The sequence below is a fragment of the Eurosta solidaginis genome, chromosome 3 (genome assembly GCF_040869045.1).
Source record: "Eurosta solidaginis isolate ZX-2024a chromosome 3, ASM4086904v1, whole genome shotgun sequence".
Taxonomy (NCBI): Eukaryota; Metazoa; Arthropoda; class Insecta; order Diptera; family Tephritidae; genus Eurosta; species Eurosta solidaginis.
The window spans coordinates 217,999,208-218,020,233 of record NC_090321.1 but is presented as its reverse complement, the minus strand read 5'-3'; the positions used below and the strand labels follow the sequence as shown (position 1 = coordinate 218,020,233).

The window sequence follows — 21,026 nt, the reverse complement described above, 5'->3', positions numbered from 1 at the left end:
CCGATTTCGCCCATTTTCACAGAGAACAGTTGCCGTCATAGAATCTATGTCCCTACCAAATTTGAGAAGGATTGGTAAATTTTTGTTCGACTTATGGTATTAAAAGTATTCTAGACAAACTAAATGAAACTGGGCGGAGCCACGCCCATTTTGAAATTTTCTTTTATTTTTGTATTTTGTTGCATCATATCATTACAGGAGTTGAATTTTGACTTAATTTACTTATATACAGTAAAGATATTAAATTTTTTGTTAAAATTTGAATTAAAAAAAATTTTTTTTTAAAAAGTGGGCGTGTTCTTCGTCCAACTTTGCTAATTTTTATTTAGCACATATATAGTAATAGCAGTAGCGTTCCTGCCAAATTTCATCATGATATCTTCAACGACTGCCAAATTACAGCTTGCAAAACTTTTAAATTACCTTCTTGTAAAAGTGGGCGGTGCCACGCCCATTGTCCAAAATCTTACTAGTTTTCTATTCTGTGTCATAACGTCAACCCATCTGCCAAGTTTCATCGCTTTAACCGCCTTTGGCAATGAATTATCGCATTTTTTCGGTTTTTCGAAATTTTCGATATCGAAAAAGTGGGCGTGGTTATAGTCCGATATCGTTCATTTTAAATAGCGATCGGAGATGAGTGCCCTGGAATCTACGTACCAAATTTCATCAAGATACCTCAAAATTTACTCAAGTTATCGTGTTAACGGACGGACGGACGGACGGACGGACGGACGGACGGACATGGCTCAATCAAATTTTTTTTCGATCCTGATTATTTTGATATATGGAAGTCTATATCTATCTCGATTCCTTTATATATGTACAACCAACCGTTATCCAATCAAACTTAATATACTCTGTGAGCTCTGCTCAACTGAGTATAAAAAGGAACTGTGGGAAAACTTTGCCCACCAATAACTCATAATAAAATATGATAATTAAAAAAAAAAAATACAAAAAAAAAATTGGAAAATGAAATAAAATAAAATTATATTGAATGAAATAAAACAAAGTCCTACACTCGGAGAGCTTCGCTGCAACAGAGTGTAGTACCGAGGCTTAAAATTCCGGACAGTGCATAAAGCATTTCCTACTTCCACCGAAGACAGAAAAAAGGAAAATGATAAAATTAAAGTAAATGGAATTAAACATAAGGAGGGGAAATGAAGTAAATTTTAATAAAATAAAATAAGAACCAACGAGTAAGAAATTAATTTCACTTGTAAGGTTTGAAAGCACCCTTAGCCAAAGCAAATATCAAATTCTTCTTCTTATGCTTTGCTGCAACAAAAGTTGGAAGTTGGCTACTTTTTCATGTCAGATGTGCGAGTGTCGCTCGATCTGCCGTTCTCCATAAAAATACGTGCAATCTGCTCATAGTGAATAAGACTGCGTTAAACATATCTATATGAAAAACTGCTTATGTGACGGGGCTTTAACTTTAGATGTGTGCAAAGTATGACGGACTCTAACAGTCGTATGGAAATATTCACCGAAAATAAAAGAAATTGGAAAATGCATAAAAGAAAATTTTTTCGAGTAAACTTTTATGATCATTCAAGGCCGGATGATAATTGTTTCTGGAACGTCCTCGTTGCTGGTGGAAATATACTGGAGTCAACGAGTGAGTTGAGCACATATTTTTTAATAGTTCAATGCCATTAAAAATTTTACGAAACCCGAGAAATCTAACTTTTCGCCTTTTGCTTTTAGAGTAATCAGAGTTGCCCAACCTTATATATAGCTTTGGGAAGCTCTAGCGTCACAGAAACTATTCTTCCTTTTCTTTATCATTGTCTCCCACCTCTTTTGCCGTCCTATTTTGCCCCCTTTTACTTATTTTCCTTCTCCCACTTTCTTTCCACTTCTCTACGCTTCGTTCCTCACCCTACCTTTTTCTCTTCTACGTCGTGGTCTCCATCTGGGCATAAAGTGACTGGATGATTTCATCTCGTTGTTCTCCATATATCAGCCCAGCTGTGGCTGCCAGTATATTAAGGTGTAGCGCATATACTCCCATTGAGCAGTGCACTGTTAAAACTCCAATAACCATAGTGGGGAGGAGCTTTAGTGGACCCTAATAGCTCTACCTTGTCCAAGTGTTTGGTAAGCTTACTCGAGGTCCAGTTGTCTAGAAGCAAGGGACAAGTGTCAAGCGGAATCGAAAGGTCTCTATTGACAGACACCTTTAATTCGCCCGTGCTTACCTGGGCCTAGAAATCATAATCACAGTTGCCAATATGCCCTGTAACCCAGACCATTTCTATCAGAAAGTATCACGATGCCACTGCAGTTGCGGTGATGGAATCCCTCACAGCCCTGGACCTTACGGCTGCAGAGCTTAGCGCTTTGATAGTCACCCATCTAAGTAGATGTTAAATTTCCGTCGGATAGTATCCCATCTACCGCATTCTAAGGGCAGCCTAAATTTTGCGCCATAACCAAGCTCTGGGTGTAATACATCACTAGTAACTCTCCCGTCTAGCTTAGATCCATCCGTAAAGAGGTTCGCCAGACTCCCGTCCCATATTAATTCCTCACTCCACTCATGTCTTAAGGGAATAAGAATACTAAATGTAGCAACAGCAGCGGAAGCCGGGCGACAGCAGTATTTGCTGCCAAAGATGAAGTCAAAGTCGGTAAGAATGCTGGAGCACACATAACTCACAAGCCTGTATCCCGCGTCGCGACGCCGTATCGTCGTCCAGGCTGCGGCCGTATTGCCCACGATACCACCGATGTTGAAGGAAGGGCGGATATGTAAAGAGTTTGGATTTACTCACAGAAAATAGTCGCTGCACCGCCCACTTCCAAGGCTGAGCTACCAACAAAAGAAACTCAAATTAAGTTTCTGCTTATTTAAATATTATATATATTTTTTAATTTATATTTACAATTTTTGGCTATCTAATTTATATCACTAATCTGTAGCCGTGTTAAGATTCTGCATTCATGTTCAAGATAATACTTTAATCACAAAATCCGCTGCCACGTCGTTCGCAACTCGGATCATAAACGCCAAATCGAAATATGCAAACATGTTGATACTTTTCGCCAGGGTTTAAAATGATCGATGGAAAATTTTCCTGTAAGTTACAAAAAAACAAAAAACAAGACGCGTATTAAATAAATGTTTTTAGAAGATAGTTAAGTTCTGCTTCCCAAGTTCGGTAAACATTAGACTGGAACTCAATTTACACATCCTTCGCACACATTTCCAATCAGTTCCGCTAAAGTAGTATGTACACCGAACTTGAAAATCCGTCCCATCATCACGAGTTACTGCCCAGACGATACTCACATGATTAACTGCATCCGGATACCAATGCGTTTCCATGCAGAATGATCCATGCTTCTCATAAAGACTATGTCCCTTGCCGTTTATCATTGGTTGAGGTGTTTTCTGTTTTTTACGACCCTTCTGTTTCTTTAATATTTGTCATTTCAATATATTAAGGTTAATGAAGGATAAGTGAAATGTGGGATTGGTTTGTTAGTGTATTAGGAATTGGAGAATTATGCAGGGAATTAGCATAAACTGTTAATAATTTCAGAATACTCACCTCTAAATCGGGCATATTATGTGCTGTATAGAAATGCATACAGGGCTGATTACTTGAAATTTCCATGCAGCGTCCACTAGGCGGATGGAATGCCCTGCAGGGGAGTAATAAAACTGATTAATTTTGTGTTCATTTTTCGACATGGTTGGTAGTAAAATATAAAATGCTTTTTTCGTTCGAAATATGACACTGAAGATAGCACATCGTAGAAACTGGTTTATCTCCGAACCTATTTTGACAAGAGGCCTGAATGGAGTATAACCTCGTCTTGAGAACTCTTCTAACTATGGTCTCACTCCTAATAACCTTGTTTCAAATCATGAATTGTACTTTATCGGTAATGTATTTAGTCTTAATTTATGTCAAATTATTGAATATTTCAATGCCCTTAACAGGCTTCTAGATCTTATATTCGTAAGTGATAAATTTTTTTGGGAAGTTAGTGAGTGTGTGAATCCAATTACTCATAGGGACAGGCATCACCTACCTCTGATTATAAAATTTAATTTTTATTATTTTTACCCGGATGCTTCTGAGTACAGACTAACTTTTAACTTTTCCTTGTGTGATTTCGTCTCTTTTAACAATTTCTTGTTTGAAATAAATTGGGAGGAGTTACTTGGGAGTCTTGACACCTCAGAAAGTTTTTCAGTTTTTAAATATATTTTGTTCAACAACTGCTTGGATTCCGGTACGAAAGAAAAGACCTTACAAATTGCCGTGGTACTCTAAGGACTTAAGAAAACTGAGGAACCTGAAGAACAAAAATCTTAAAAACTTTAAATGTACCATGAATCAGACATTCTTTGCTAAATATAGGCACTATTTCAGGACTTTTAATAATTTGAATAGATCTCTCTACAATAATTATATTCGTAATATTCAGGTTAACATAAAATCTAACCCCAAATCTTTTTGGAACTAAATAATGTTGTGCCAGCGTGCCTAAAGGGGTTTTCCTTGATGGCAATTCTGCACAAACCCCAAGTGATGCAGCCAATTTATTTGCAGTTTTTTCAAATCAAATTTTACTCTGGATGTTAACAATTTTTCAATCAATCAGGACACTTCCCTTAATTTTGGAGCTCTCTGCCTTTCTTCTGAGGATATAAGTATAGCCATTGATAAACTTAAATCCTCCTCTCAAACAGATGTCGACGGGTTTTCACCCGTCTTGCTAAAAAGTTGTCCGGCTTTGATCAATCCATTGAGACTGATATTCAATAAGTCTCTTATATCTGGGACTTTCATTGATGATTAGAAGCACACTTCCATAACGCCCGTATTCAGGAACGGTAACAAGAATGATGTCCGAAACTATAGACCTATATCCAAGCTATCTACGATTTCAAAACTTTTTGAACACGGGGTCAATGCAAAGTTGAGCTTTGCTGTTAAGTCTCTCATTTCTCCCTATCAGCATGGATTCATCGCTGATAGGTCAGCAGTTTTAATCTAGCTGTATTTAGTGAATACTGCATTGACGCCTTTTCAGAAGGTTCCCAGGTGGATTGCATTTACACAGATTTTTCAAAAGCTTTCGATAGAGCGTCTCATAGTATTTTAATTAACAAATTGCGCCATATCGGGTTTCATTCTTCATTTCTGCTGTGGATAAGTTCCTATTTATGCAACAGGCATTGTGTTGTTACTATTAATGGCGTATCCTCCAGTCCCTTTATAGCGACATCTGATGGTTCCCAGGGAAGTATTTTAAGTCCCTTACTATTCATTTTATTTATTAATGATATTGATAGTTGTTTTTCTTTTGCTAAGTGTTTACTGTATGCTGATGATTTAAAGTTATTTTCAATAATTAGGGCACCAGAAAATGCCGTGATGTTACAAAACGATTTCAATAAGCTACATCTGTGGTGCGAGAAATCTCGTCTCTCTTTGAACACCTCTAAATGTTTTCGAATGACCTTGGCTAAGTCCGTTAACGTTTTGAATACAAAATATAGTATATCTAATTGTGATCTTCAATCCGTTAGTGAGATTACGGACCTTGGCGTAATCTTTGATACTAAATTTTCTTTTACCAACCATATAAATTACATAACTTCCAAGTCATACTCCATGCTTGGTTTTGTTAGACGAAATTTTCTGATCCCTATACTGTCAAACTGCTCTATACATCTTTTAACAGGTCTCGTTTAAAATATGCTGCTTTTATCTGGAGACCAAGTAATCTTACAGCTATAAACAGAATTGAGAGAATACAGAAAGTTTTTCTGCAATGCGCCCTTCGCCGTTAAACTTCTCAGAACCCATCTCTTCTTGTTCGGCTCGTCTTATGCTCTTAAGTTTGAAGTCTCTCGAAAGTCGTAGATCCATACTTTGCTTATCCTTCACATATGACATTATTAATTGGTCCATTGACTGTCCATATTTGTTGGAAAATATTCATTTCAATGTCCCACAACGCACTCTCCGGAATTTGCATCCTTTCTATGGTGATAACTTTAGAACCAACTATGCTAATAATGCCCCTATTAATCACGCTATTCGTGAGTTCAACTCCCTGAGTAGCACAGTTGCTTTGGACTTGTCGCTCCTTAAAGCTAATTTTTTGATAATACTGTATTCAGTTCTATAAGTAGTTGGATTCATGCGGAACCATAAGTAGATTAATATTAATATTTTTAAGTAAATCTTATATTTTAGTCTGTAAGGATTGTAATGCAAAGGCTTAAAGAATAAACAATAAATAAATATTTGTTTCAAGAAAACTATAACAGATTTTGCGCCGTATCTCCGAAATATATCATGAAAGATTGGGCAGCTTTGTTCAAAATGTTTGGAATTTATGCAGATATGGAGTGCCTTTGAAACAAATTTTGAGATTGGCGTTACTAAATCAAATCCTAAAATAATATTAATATTCAATAAAATTCTGAGTTAAGGAATTTTTGAATAAAATTCTGAAGTAGGGCGTTCTTCAAAGATAAACTAATGCATAGCGATTTTTAAAAGTTTGCGGAAACGGCAGCATATCTAGAATGCTATTACACTCAGCAATAGAATTAAAAGAAATGAAAAATCTGAATACGAAAAATTTATTTAAAAAATTTGTAAAACAAAAAAAAGGTTATATCAATTTGACTCTTTTTGACATAAACTGTGTTAGTTGTTAATGCAATTTGGAAATGCAGAAAAAGTATTTCCGTTTAAACTACATTATGTTTTGAAAATTTTTAATTCTTTTTGGGGTATTTTTATTCAACTTTCAATATAATACTGGGCCAGTTCTATTTCTTACAATCCCAGATCGAAACTTATTTTTAAATCCCAATAGCTCTGAAATTGTGAATAGAATTAATAACAACAGATCCATCATTTACTATAATTTCTACAGTTGCAAAGTAGTCGTTTGAGAGAAAATGGCTTTCAGTCACTGCTCGCAAAATGCTCTGCATTTACACTGACCGCAAATGCGTATTTTCAAAAGAGTAACTTGAAAGCGCTTACATTGGCCCCATTCACATTTCTCTTAATCTTCCCTGCAATACTCAAGTGCCAGGACACCAATCCATTGCAAGGAAATGCACCTACAAAGAAATATCAAAAATACAAAGCAGATTTGGAAGAACTGGCACTTTGGGAATTTTTAACTCTGGTACAGCACTAAGATTATGATACGTCGTTTAGTTTTTTGTGGGGTTTCTTTTAGTAGCGATATGTCAAAAGCGTGTGTGAATCGCATGAGTGGATAACATTTTCAGGCCAAATGGTACGAAATGCGATCAAATGAATCATTTCGGAAACGCTATTTGTATGAGGAATTGCGTAACATTTGGAATTGTTTACCCAAAATGCCGCATTTGGTGCGGTGTAAATGTGGGACAAGGATAAATGTTTACAGAAAAAAGCGTCGAAAAAGTAAAAATAAATCTTTATAATCCTTCAAGGAGCAGTTAGTTGAGCTACTTCCACCATTTCGGTCATTGCAATAACGACATCATTTAGCTCTGGGTACAATATATACCCCGCATTCTTGTTTATTTATAGGACGAATAAATGCGAAGTAACTTGCAATCCCGTGCCAGCACATACGAATTTTGATGCTGCAATAGGATCAAAGCGTCCTATGACTTCGCTACACACTAGATTTAAAACTTTCTTGCTTAAAGCTGTTAATATTGTTCAGCCTTTACTCCATCGTACCGAATAAATCGTAGGGTGGCGCGAATTTTATGGTTCGTCCTGCTTCATTCTGACCACGACATTAAACAACTTCCTTTTTTGGATTTTCAAATTTCGATTGGTATCTGCCCACAGGAACCCTTTTGATATGTAAGCGCCAGACACTTCGTCGGTCAGTTCGTCTTCTTGATGTTACCTCCTTTTAATTTATCAATCACTTAGTGACAGCAGTACGTCCCGCTGCGATTAGGCCTGCGTTACATTACAGGGCGGCCCTTAAACCTTTTTCATAAAATTTATTGCAAAAGAAACTATTATTTTGGGACGTTTATTTTATTAAGGATATGTCATCACCTTTTCAAAAAAAAATCTGAAAAACAAGGTTTATGTAAAATGATGACATTGGCGACAAAGGAGTGGAACTATATCTTTATAGCTAGGACGTTTTTGAAAAAAATTCTGAGATATTAAAAAGCTTTATTTATTTTTATTAGCGAAATAAACTACTGAAACATTTTCCCCCAGCGCGTTAGGGGGTTAGAATATACTGCTCATGGATCTAGGGGGTGGGAGGGCGGTATGGCCTAGAAGGTCAGATGTGGTCATACCAAATCGTTCCCGACATGGTCGGCCTTTGTACCGGAACGTACCGGATCTGCATCCGGAAAAGGACCATCAACACCGATAACACTCGCCAAGGCCTTCGGGGAGTGTCCTTATCGCTACAACAACAACAAATGAATTTTATAATAGTGTTGTGCCCATATATGTACATATATGGAGTGACGAACGTATTCTGGCTTAAAACGAAACATTCACGCTCATACAAGAACAGACTAATATAAATGATTTTTCTTGGCAACATTTTTAACTATTCCCTGATTTTAAGCATATTGGTATAAATTGTTACAAAATTATTAATAACCGTTAGGTCATTCGTGTTTTACTACTTACTTGGCTTGCTTCTCAATACAACCCGGCGTATACTTGAGCACATAATTATGATCGTATCCCTTAGCGATACCAGCAATCTTACGCAAACCCTCACCAACATTTGTTAATTTGCGCAAATCCAATAGATGATTATCTAAAGAAATTATCTCACCATTCGGCACAGTTTCCTCATCCATATCAGTTATACAATCAGCTTTGATCTTAACAATATGCTCCGCCATACCTTGCTTGCCCGCGTTCTAAGATTAAATGATGCAAAATTAGTCCACAGGATATCTACCAAAAATTACAATTCAAAACTTACATGACCCGCCAAATTAAAGTATGCATGATTGGTCATATTTACAGGCGTCGGTTTATTTGTTGTTGCCTCTAAACAAAAACGCATACAATTGTCTTCGGTTATGGTATAAGTAGCAGTTGCGACCACTTCGCCGGGAAAACCCTCATGACCATCGGGTGAGGTAAATTTGAAAACCACGCCATCGGGTCGCACACAATCAACCTCCCAGATAACTTTGCTGAAGCCATGTTGGCCACCATGTAACATATGTTTGCCGAGGAAATTTTTAGTTACTTCATACTTTTTACCATCGAGTATGAAGGAACCATTGGCCACACGACTGCAGACGCGACCCACTGTGCAACCGATGTACGGATTATTTGCGGTTAAGTAGCCTACGTTAGGAGTGAAATTAAAAATTCATACATATTGAATTATAGCTGAAGTTACAAAAAGTATTAAGATCTCAGGTAAAAGCGGAATTTATATATCCAGTGGGGGTGAACTTTTATAGGTAAATTGATGAAACTGTAAACATGAGTAATACTCACATCCAAAAGTAACTTTAAGTGTCATCGAGCTGCTGCTGTTACTGACATAAAAACACTAACCTAATGTTTTGGAGAGTATTGATTGGGAAACTCCTTTTCCTGCTACTAGGGGCCAAATAAGGTTTCATCAAAAAAGAGTTAAAATTTTGCTATTGAAATATCGAAAAAATACATTTGTAGGAAATATTTGATATATAAATCGAGGGCGTTGTTATATTCCCATTACCCTCCTTTTAGTGGCAAGATGACCCGTGCTCGGAATAAGTGGTGTGCCAAACTTCATTACGATAGCGTTATTTAAGTGAAAGAAATTGCGAAAATACATACGAGAACTACTATTGGTACATAAAAACAGAGTATTATCCGGGTTTCATATCACTTTGGTATTTACATTCTACGGCTAAGCACCAGTCAGCCCTAGTTCTTAGATCCGGTGCGCTAAAGCTGTTGTCATACTACCTCCCGAAAGCTCTTTGTAGTAAAGTAATAAGCTTTATGGCATTGGGTGAAGTGGTATCTACTCAGGAAGATTTATCACTCTGAATTAGGAATTACCAGCCATAAAGTATGCCGGTCGTTGATTGTTATTGAGAAATCCCATATCTATGCATGCAATTTACGTAGCGATCACAGCCCTGCAAAGCAGTAACACGTCATCGAAGATAGCAGTTGACTACAGACGGGCGCTTAATCAACTGTCCCCTCGTGGTGCCACAGCGGTTATATGAGTCACAGGTCACAGCGGAGAAGGGTACTAAACTGATGGAGATAGAGCAACTGAGTTACGGTGATCCTCCTCTAGCGTACAAATACTACATTGTACCTGCTGATCGTACACTGGAACCCATACTGGAGTTCAGAAAAACTTGTCCAAGCATAAGTGAGCACTGAGCTAGGTGCCTAATTTAGTTCCATTAATTGCGGTATTAACGAATCCACGTCTGAAGGGAGTGTCCGGCGAGCGCATAGGACTCCCGAAGAATATTTTCTGTCCGAGTTGTGGGGACGAAGAGAAGATAGAAACTATATAGGTCACGCATGGAATCTATGAAGAGGCACATTCTAGACGGACTCTTTGGTTCAATATTCTACGCATTTGATGGAGTAATTGTTCTAGCTTATCCAGTGGCATCACAGTGTGCCAGACGGCCTACGTCGTGAAGAGCACCTTCGACACTCCAATCTCCAGTCATGGTTGGCTGCTGTGCTGTGGATTCCAAAGCCCACTCTGTCATCGACCTGGGATTGCTCGTAGCGGCTTGGACATATCGTTCCGCCTGGGAGCTTCAAGGGATGTTGATATGCTTTGGAACCGCATTAAAATGGGTGCATGGATCGGGACCCAAAATTATCGCCTGGCTACAAGGTCCTGACAGAACTCTCTCACGACCTACCAATACAAATTGGCTTCATCTCTAAAGAAGTTCAGACCCCTAACTTGGGATGGGTTTAACACTCATTAATCCTCCGAGTATATGTCAGTTGGGAAACTAACAGCTGGGGCAAAGGTTATTTACAATCATTCCATTATATCAACAATCCATAGAAGGGGAGCGTATTGACAACCACGACATTAAGCCACTTCACCGCCCTTGCAGATAGAGCTCCCACCGTCTGCAAATGACCCCACGGTAACTAACCTGACTATTTTGCTGTGCTCTGCAATGGCCAATATAATTTGCTCTGGTACCACTAGGTATATTATTATGTATCGTTCTCACTTACCTTCTATATTATCAAATCCCAGCGCTATATCGTCGACCATGCCATGGGAATCGGGTATTTTCAGTGAGGTTATTGTAGCGCCATAAGTTATTAGCTAAATGCACTGTAGGTTAATTACTCAACGCAATCGCATAAATAAATCACAAATTAATCTTTCACTTGGCTTTCCTCACCTGCATTGACATTCTACGATCGTTGGTGATCGTGAAACGCCTAATCGGTACTTCCTTTTTGGTTAAAGGATTGACTGTGTTGCCAAATGTATCTTCCGTCACGCAAACCATTTTGTTATAGAATACGTTTAAAATTTTTATCTTAACACGGCTACAGTTAATTTAAAACTTAATTTTTTTTTAGGTTCTACGCACTGATTTTGTTAAAATTTTTTTTGTAGCGGCATTTACCAAAATTGTGCGAGATTGGAAGTTAATATTTTTTTATTTTTTAAGTAAATGTCTCTTTCGACACTTTAAACAACTTTTCGTAATCAAATTTTGTTTCCCCGTATGCAAAGTACTGCATGGTGGAACTATACAAGGTGGCAGCATGGGACAGCTGATTATGAACTTTTTTTATTTGATTTGATACATCAACTTCCGGTGCAGTACGATTTTGACATTTGTTCATCGAATTTACAAAAACAAAGCACAAGGAACTTTTATTTATGTTTGTTGGTATGTCATCATGCTGCCACCTTGTATCGTTCCGCCATGGTACTTGGTAAATTGCACTATAGCAACCGAATAGTTGTTGCTCTTTTTTGTTTGTTCAAGTAATGGCGGAAAGATACAAGGTGGCAGCATGGTGACATATCTACAAACATAAATAAAAATTCCATGGACTTTGTTTTTGTAAATTCGATGGACAAATGTCAAAATCGTACTGCGCCGGAAATTGATGTATCAAACGAAATAAAAAAGTTTATAATCAGCTGTCCCATGCTACCACCTTGTATCGTTCCGCCATGGTTCAAGTGCAGTGCTCGCCTTTCAATTCACATTCAACCGCAGTGAGAAGATGAGTAAGTAATGAGATAACGAACCAATTGAGTGTTTAATCAAGCAAAGTGCTCGCAAATATCTCTGGACGTATGACGCCTTGAACTTGAACGATCTTTCTCAATTCTTATTTGTTGTGTTATTGCTTTAAATTCGATAAATATGCACCTGTGTTTGTTATGTAATTACTTTTTTGCTTTCTTTATACAGATGTTTGTACAGTGGTTTAGGAATAATGCACGATTATACAAAATTTGTTGAAAATAAGTCTCTACATTTGTATATTATGACTACCTTTATAATTTAGTTGATTGCTTTTTAAATTGAATTGAATTTTGTACTCATATTTGGTGAAATTTTCGCTTAAAACATTTTCTTATTGTTTTTTATTGTAATGCATGTGAGTACACAATATTTTTGGTTTTTTCGTTCGATGCAAAGATAAACAAATTTTTTGGCGTTCCAACTCTAGAGCAAGCAACATATAGCTGGTCATGGGAAAAGCACAGATTCTCTAATATACGCGCAGGCATTCCAGGTGGTGCGAAAGAGTTTAGAAATTCAATTGGATAATTTACAATTTGATTTTGATCTGTAACTGTGTCGATCGATTTATATTTCGTCACTTCAGCAGGAAATTGGTTTTGAATGGGATCATAGATTTTGTTAACATGATCATTTTTGGGAGCTAAGATAGTTCGTTCGCATAGCCAAAAAAAATTTTTAATTTAAAATTCTTAATTCTGAAATATGAAAAACTTTCGCCTTGATCGAAGGAACCTACAGCCAAAATTTGGTGATGATTGAAGTATGAGAAACACGTTTTCATAGGGAACACACACAGAATTTGATTTTATAGAAGATATTGGCAGATTACTAAACTTTCAAAAGGCATAACAGCTAAACTCAACAATACAGTCAAACTTTAGGTGTTAAAATAACTTAAATTTGTAAGGCAGCCATAGTTCTGTAAAAAATTCCATTTGTAGGGAAGGTGCTACGCCCCCTTTTTTCCCAATTTCACATTTTACTGGAGGTGTTAGGACTTAACATCATATAGCTCCTTACCATTTTTCATTATCCTACCATTACTAAATCCAGAGATATGTAGTATGATATATTCCATTTGTATGGGAGGTGCCACACCCCTATTTCCCAATTCCAAATTGACCTCGTATAACTCCTTACTGAATTTCAATATTCTGGCATGTATACCTTCAAAGTTATGCAGTACCAAAGATTCCATTTGTATGGGAGGTGAAACGCCCCTTTTATATATCGAAATTGTTTTTAGCCTAAAACCTTCCCGTTGATTAAAGGAACCTATAACCAAAAGTTGGTGATGATTGAAATGTGGGAAATACGTTTCCATAGCGAACATACACACACACACACAGAATTTGATTTTTATATATGTATATAGACTAGTGACAGAACTTTTAGAAAAAGTATCGATACCGGTACTCATATAAAATACTCAGATCAAAGTACATATGCTGGTACTCATAGTCAGTAAAAGGTATCGCATACACTCAATCCATGTGAGTATTTCGGAATTTTTACCAAATGTGAAGAATTTTATTTTTTTTTGAAATGACGTCGTATGTTTTGAATTCAATAAAACAAGTAAGGTAGTTTAAGTTTGGACGAAACGAAACCATAAGTGTGTTCTTACAAATATTTAAAGGATGCATTTAAAGAGAAACGTGACGAAACTTAAATGATTTGAAAGAATCGACTTATGGAATTTATAAAAAAATTTTCAGTTAGAAAAAATTTGTTTAAACGGGCTTGTCCCTCGGCAGTGGTTTGGCAAGCACTCCGAGTGTATTTCTTCCAAAAAAAGCATCCCAGTGAATATTCAACTGCCTTGCAGATAACGTTCGGAATGGGCATAAAATATGTAGATCTCGTCACCTCAATCTGTAAGGAATATTAAAAAAAGCACGACGTAAATTGGAAGAGAAGCTCGGTCTCCTCCGAGGTAAATCGCGTTACGTATTTTTTTATGTCAATAACCGTTTTGTGGAGAAATAAACCAAATAGATGGGGATTAGAACGATTTTCCTTTTGCATTTTCCCACATCATCAGTATTTGTTTAAGCATTATTCTTTTTTTCATTTTTAAAGTGAGTGTGGATATAATCTGATTTCCTCCATTTTCAATACCAATATATCACCGAAGATGCTGTAAAAGCTACTAACTTCGTCCAGCATTTCACAGCAGAACGAGCAAACTCTACTACTATATGGCAAGATAAAATGTACTGAAATCGTGTCTCATTCCACCGTTATCAAAAGGCGGTCTAAGTTAAATGCGTAGCTTTTACCTCATTATCGATGAACTCAGTTTATGTTCAAGTTATTGTGTTAACGAACTGAACTTTGTTTATCTTAAACATGTACACCATCGGCAGATGTTAAAGTATCGGGAAAAAGTATCGAGCTAAAGTGCCGATACTTTACTCAGTACTTGGAAAAAAGCATCGAGTACGAAATACTCGAGTATTTTTTGGAAAAGTATCGATACTACTTACCTCGTACTCACTAATTATGACCGATTTCATTTAAAATGATACGAAATAAAATACTAAGGAAGTTCAGAGTTGTATCCATTTCTATAGGGGCATTTCCGTAGAAGTGTCAACCAAGAGCAAATCACCAAACTTTGATATAGGAAAATTTTGTAGATGTCAAGCGAAAGCCTCTATGACACAAAATACTGGCCCAGTTACTTGGATAATATACATAGAAGATATTTACTACTGCATTACATTGTTCGGTCTTGAGCTTGAGATGGTTTCAAAATACGTGATTTAAAAAAAAAGCTGTAGCGGTGATTTTACGTATAAATATTTTAACACAAAATCTGGCGGCAGTGTGCTCGCTATAAGCTATGCTGGAAAAGAAGCAATTTTTATTTTCATATGTAGTATATTGTACAAACTTGAAACGTTCCTGAAATTCTGACACGTTGTAAAATTTTCCATAAGAAATAATTTTCGTAGCATTCTATCTTTATATTATAGCAGTGAGAAGTTTCACTCTTTCGCCAAAGAAAATGGCATTTTCAGCTGATTTTATGGCCACATAATTTGTTTTTCGAGAAGCATTACCAGTAAGATTGTTAGACCTAGTTTCGTACTTAACTCCTAATCGTTAAGTATATATCTAACTAGATTTCCCATATCAATTTTTTTTTTGCCATTGAAAAAACGGCATCTCTAAAATTTGTTCATTTTATATGGGAAGACTAGTTATATAATAAGCAATTAGGAGGTAAATACGAAAATGAATATAATCTCATATATGTAAGAGGCAGGTGCTAATAGTGAGCAAATTCTTTGGGTTTTCGATAACTAGGCGATAAATTTTCGATAACATATCGACTACAAGTCGATAACCACCGATAACGAATTGGCGTAATAATTCATAACAGGAGTCGGAATTAAAAATTCTTCTATCAGAATATGTTGCCGACAAATTCCCGCTTCTAAACCGACGGAGGAGTCTACAGGTTTTTGCGCTGAACATCATTCAGCGTTGGCGGCCTTCGGCTGCGCTTAGAAAAAATGGATAAACCGATAGTTTTGTGATAACTTTTAGAAAAATATTTTAGATTATAATGTCATACATTTTCCATAACAAACCGATATTTCATCGATAAAAATTTGGCAAACTATTGAGAACTTTTGTCATCGATAGAAAATATATAACACACCTATTACAAACCGATAACTCTTCCATATAAAGGGGTAACACGTACACAAACCGTCGTTAAAACCCCTATAGCTAATCGATGATATACCTTTAATATTTCGATAACAAATGTATTACTCGCCGTCAAGTTTCGGTTTCGGTTTCGTTTCCGGTTTCCATTTTGTTATCACATTTGGTTTCTTACTTTTCCTTTCTTCTCTTATATCTTTCTTTTCGTTTCTTTCCTCTCCTTTCTTTTCCTTGCCTTGTCTTAATTTGCTGCCTGATTTCGCTCACATCATCACTACCATATGCATTGTTTCCACACTAAGTAACAGTGTAATGACTACAGTTACGCTTACATTTCGTATTACCCCATACAGCATACCAAAACCATACACTACGCCTGCACTTACATTCTATATTCCCCTATATTTTAGAGCACATAAAAAGTATACGCTTATGCTTACACTAAGCTTACGCTTACATTCTGGATTCCCCCATACCGTGATTAAAGATGTTTACACATCCGTTAAAAGAAAATACTGATACATCAGATGATAAATTTGAGAATGTGATATCCGAATAATCTTGACGCATGTGATAGGTAATGAGTGGGATACCATAACTTGGGGCCTGCGTTAATATATGTAAGGATATCTATAACGCAGTGTTCAATTTCGCATCAAATTTAATATTGTGTTGATACAAATCAGTTTTTTGTTCCCCTGTATTTACCTGCTACCAGGTACCGAAACTGTAACAAGTTTTATTGCAAAAACCTTATTTTAATAATTACTTTATGAATTAATTTTTTCGGCTACCAAACCAAAGGCCCAACCAAAGCAGATTTGGTTCAAGGGGTTCATAAGCGCAATACAACCCTTTATAGCCTCAAAGCTCCCGCAACCCAATTGTCAACCTCACCTACGCAAGGGTGATCCTGTTACAAATATGAATGTATCATACACATTAGACTCGATCCGATTTATTAAACGATATCGCGCCATCGTTTTTTCGATAGGATTTGGACTCAGAAAAAAAAAGTTCCACCACGCATACCCAAAAAAATAATTTTCGAGCCTGCGAAATTTCATTTTTTTGACTTCTTTTCGACTTTGATTTTTAAGGTTTTTTTCATGACCTACTAAAAAATATTCATTTGATTGTAAAATTTTCATGTATACCCTGTCCGACCCAAAAATATCCGGTAAAAACGTTGGCGATAACAATTTTTTGAAAAAAAAAAAAAAAAATTAAAAATGAAATTTCGCAGGCTCTAAAATTGTTTTTTTGGGTATACGTAGTGGCCCTTTCTTTCCTGAGTCCACATCCTATCGAAAAATCGATGGCGCCATATCGGTTAACTTTCGTCCATACAAATCGACCCACCCTAATACACATATTCAGCAGGTGAGTTCTTTATGTGATTATATTAATCGTTGCCGCGATGGCCGGGCTAGTAACTTAATGGTGCTTTGTTATGGGAACGTACCAGACCTATGTCCGGCGAAGGACAATCAATATCGATAACACTCCCCAAAACCTTCGGGGAGTGTCTTTGTCGTTAATACAACAACAACAAAAACCAAAGCAACATTAAACATTTAGAAAAAAGTTGTTTCAGTTAGAAACAAGTTTTTCTAAGCGGGTTCACTCTTTGACAAACATTTCTGCCATAAAAAGTTTTTCGGTGAAAGCACGACGCAAATTGGAAGAGATGATCGACCTTAAAGTACTCCGAGGTAAATCACGCCAAGTATTTCAGTATTCCAAACCAAACAAAAATTTTAAGAAATAATTAGAGTTTCAAGTTGTAAATTGTTTCATTTGTTTTCAATATGAAATTTGATTAACATGATTACCATAACACATACGACAAATAGTAGGCCTTGTAAACTGCCTAAATAATTATTTTAGATTTTTATAGTTAAATTCGAAGAAATGAATATATGTGACCCGGTCTATGAAAAGGTGGCTTATGACTCAAAAAAAGAAAAGAAGAGCATAAACGTCCTGAAGAAATACATTGTTTATCTTTAACATCTTTTTCTCTCTTTAACATCTTTTTTCTTTTTTCTTTTTGCGTCATAAGCCACCTTTTCAAGACCGGGTCACATATACCAATTTATTGATAGTCAGTGCATCCCAGAACGTATTGGTGTAAATATTTCTAACCTAGATGATTCTACACCCTCAGTACAAGTTTTTTGGTTTATATCTTGAGCAATAACAGTTATTTGCAATACCTGTATTTATCATATTCGCAAGAGAGTGCTACGCTTCTATGCATTAACTAATTTATTTTTTGTTAAAGACTTAATTTAGACAAATAGACTTGTATTATATATCGTCATAATTCTCATGCTTGTCTACATTTTAATTAGATAACATTTTTAACACATATAAATCAGTTGTTGTCATTAGAAATATCTGTGGCAATAATCGCCTAAGTCCCGTATAAAAAGATAGGACTTAGGCGTGTATTGTTTGTGACCATAGTTGTATGCATATGTATATTAAGGTGGTCCAATTTCACACTTGCAAACAGTAATATCAAGGTCAATAACAACACATATAAAGTTTGGGCCCGATTGAAGACTGTTAAAGGGTGCCGCGCAGAGTTCAGGGAATGCGCCTTGTAAACTTAAAAAATTAAAATAGAATTTCTTGATTTCTAATGCCCAAAATCGATAACTCTACAATTGGTGAAGACACATTTAAATTTTGCTATCGGTTGGAAACGGTCCCAACTCAGATTGCTCTATGAAGACTCGAAACATTAAAATCTGAACTTAAATCAATGTGCGAAACCCCTCAACCGTTTCTTAACGAGAACGAAATACGAGATATCCCCAACTGTAGTTTTATCGATTTTGTGTATTGGAAATCAAAAAGTTGAATTTGAATTTTTTTCACCGTGGGATTTGAACACACACGATAACGAACTCTGCGATGACAGTAGTTATCGATAACATACCCTTATTATGTCGGTTTTGATTTCTCATATTTACTTTCCTTTCTCTTTGCTTTTTCATCGTTGCCTTTGCACCCACCACCACTCCACATATTACGCCTACACTTACATCCAGTATTCCGCCATACAGCACTCGACTTCCAATCTTATACCGTAAGCAGAGATGTTTACAAATATAATAAAATAATTAAACAAAGTTTTCTAAGTTAAACGATTTTATTGAAAACAATACTTACAATAAATAAGATTAATAATAAAGTCTAGAAAATAATTTTGTAGGCCCTAGGTCCTAGTCATCACACTCCTCATCAATCTAGGGCATTGATCAGACAAATAAATAAAAGCGTGTGCCGCGTCAAATTTCTATACATTTACAAATGCTATTTTCATATATGTATAAGTAAGACCAAATTTACAGGTTATGCTACGTATGTATGCCTGTATGTAATATGTGTTCCAAATTTGAGCCAAATCGGGCCATAAATAGGATCCTAGCGCCACCTAGAGGAGTTTTCTTTCTTTTCTATTGCATTGTCATAGGGTTCTAAACTGTATTCCAAGTTTTAAGCTTGTAGCTTATCGGTAAGCTACTTAAGTTTCAATTACAAAATTCGTATACAACGCTACGCAGAGTCAAGCTAAATAAAACCGTTTAAAAATCACTCCACCCTAAAGTTCGAATTATATATGAGTATCTGCGTGATGTCACTACAAACTAACTGTTTGGTTTGTAAATAAATAATTAGAAGAGTAATTCATTAAAAGCATGTGTAAGCTTTATTGTTTGACTATGCGAGAAGGCATTCTATTAGAGCAGAGATAGCTGGTTTGTTGTTAATTTGCCAACAAAAATTGTTGCAAGCAATAAGGCAACGCTGCTTGCTCTGCTGATAGATTAATCTTGTTATTAGTTTAGTTTAGTACATCCTACGCCTTTTAATATTCATCCTTTGTAATTGGTATTTCCGGTAGACACAGTGCCGAAAACGGTTTGTCTCCAAACCATAATTGCCATGGAAAATCGTAAAGGCGATTGTCGAATTGCTCTCATGATTAATTTTCATTGCCAATATATTTTTAACTAAGGGAGTTCGGGGTTTTGTGCAAATGGTCTAGAAGGGAGCGTGTCATTATTCTGTATTACAAAATTCTGCTTGAACAAAATTCTGCTTTTTAAAATTCTGCTTTCTAAAATTCTGATTTTTCAAAATTCTGCAAGTTTAATTCTGGAAGTCAAAATTCCGGAATCATGGCATGGCGTAGCGGGTGTTGGATCGGCTAAGGGTAATTTTTTTAAAGTGCGGCCGAAGGTGTGGCAGAAAGGTATTCTACGCAGAATTACTGTGCATGGCGCACTTTTTCAAAATAATTGCATAACCTCTTTAACATTGTTAACATTATTTTTTAATACAGAATTTTGAAAGCAGAATTTTAGAGAGCAGAATTTTAAAAAAGCAGAATTTTAAAAAGCAGAATTTTGTTTTTAAAATTTTGTACATACAGAATTTCGACACCAACCCGGTCTAGAATCATTGCATTGCATACTTGCGTAGCATATTTTTTACAATACAATAACATCATTGCAAATACACAACAAGAAAACCCATAGTTTTTATTTCAATATTGAATAGCAAATCAGCAACTGTCACTACAAAAAAAAATATAAAATACGGAAAGAAAAAAGTTAAATTTGAAAAAGTTTCTCACGATCCGTAGCTTATATTTGCTATAGCAACGTTTCCAACCACAAAATACCCAAAATTCTGAACTCTCTTGATGTACACACCTCAAATAAATCCGACCCTACTTTCCGTAGCAGCCATTTTTTTATTCCTGCATATAAAACAGTTGAAAAAATTTAAATGTTCATTTATGGAAATAGACTACAAAATTTACTTGGTGTCTAAACCACAACGTATGTTTAAATTTAAACGAAATATTTATACTAACAACTAGTAGACCCGGCAGACGTTGTTCCGTCCTAAATTTGGTCTATCTGCAAACATTTTAATAAGCTTTTTCCGTCTAACTCTGCCCTCGCCGCTCTACACTTTTTCCTAATCTTTGTATTTACTCCTCCCTCTGTATTTTTCGCTACATCTATCTCCATCTTCGTCTCATTCTATC

General features: G+C 36.1%; 1 protein-coding gene across 7 annotated transcripts; it reads right to left on the bottom strand.

Moving 5' to 3' along the window:
* Window positions 1-2,846: 2,846 nt before the first annotated feature.
* LOC137245068 (galactose mutarotase-like) lies at window positions 2,847-20,937 on the bottom strand. 7 transcript variants are annotated; one of them, XM_067775141.1, is made up of 8 exons: window positions 20,686-20,937; window positions 11,399-11,549; window positions 11,226-11,319; window positions 8,971-9,344; window positions 8,667-8,905; window positions 3,567-3,660; window positions 3,305-3,430; window positions 2,847-3,089 (listed from the first exon to the last, which is right to left on the bottom strand). In XM_067775141.1, exons 2-8 carry the CDS (start codon window positions 11,507-11,509, stop codon window positions 2,973-2,975), a joined length of 1,155 nt encoding a protein of 384 aa, XP_067631242.1. In that variant the 5' UTR covers window positions 11,510-11,549; window positions 20,686-20,937; the 3' UTR covers window positions 2,847-2,972. The 7 variants fall into 7 exon arrangements, with proteins under 7 accessions (XP_067631242.1, XP_067631241.1, XP_067631246.1 ...); XM_067775140.1 differs by lacking the exon at window positions 20,686-20,937 and adding an exon at window positions 12,268-12,324; XM_067775145.1 differs by lacking the exon at window positions 20,686-20,937 and adding an exon at window positions 11,630-11,754 and having other exon boundaries at window positions 11,226-11,328.
* Window positions 20,938-21,026: the final 89 nt, after the last annotated feature.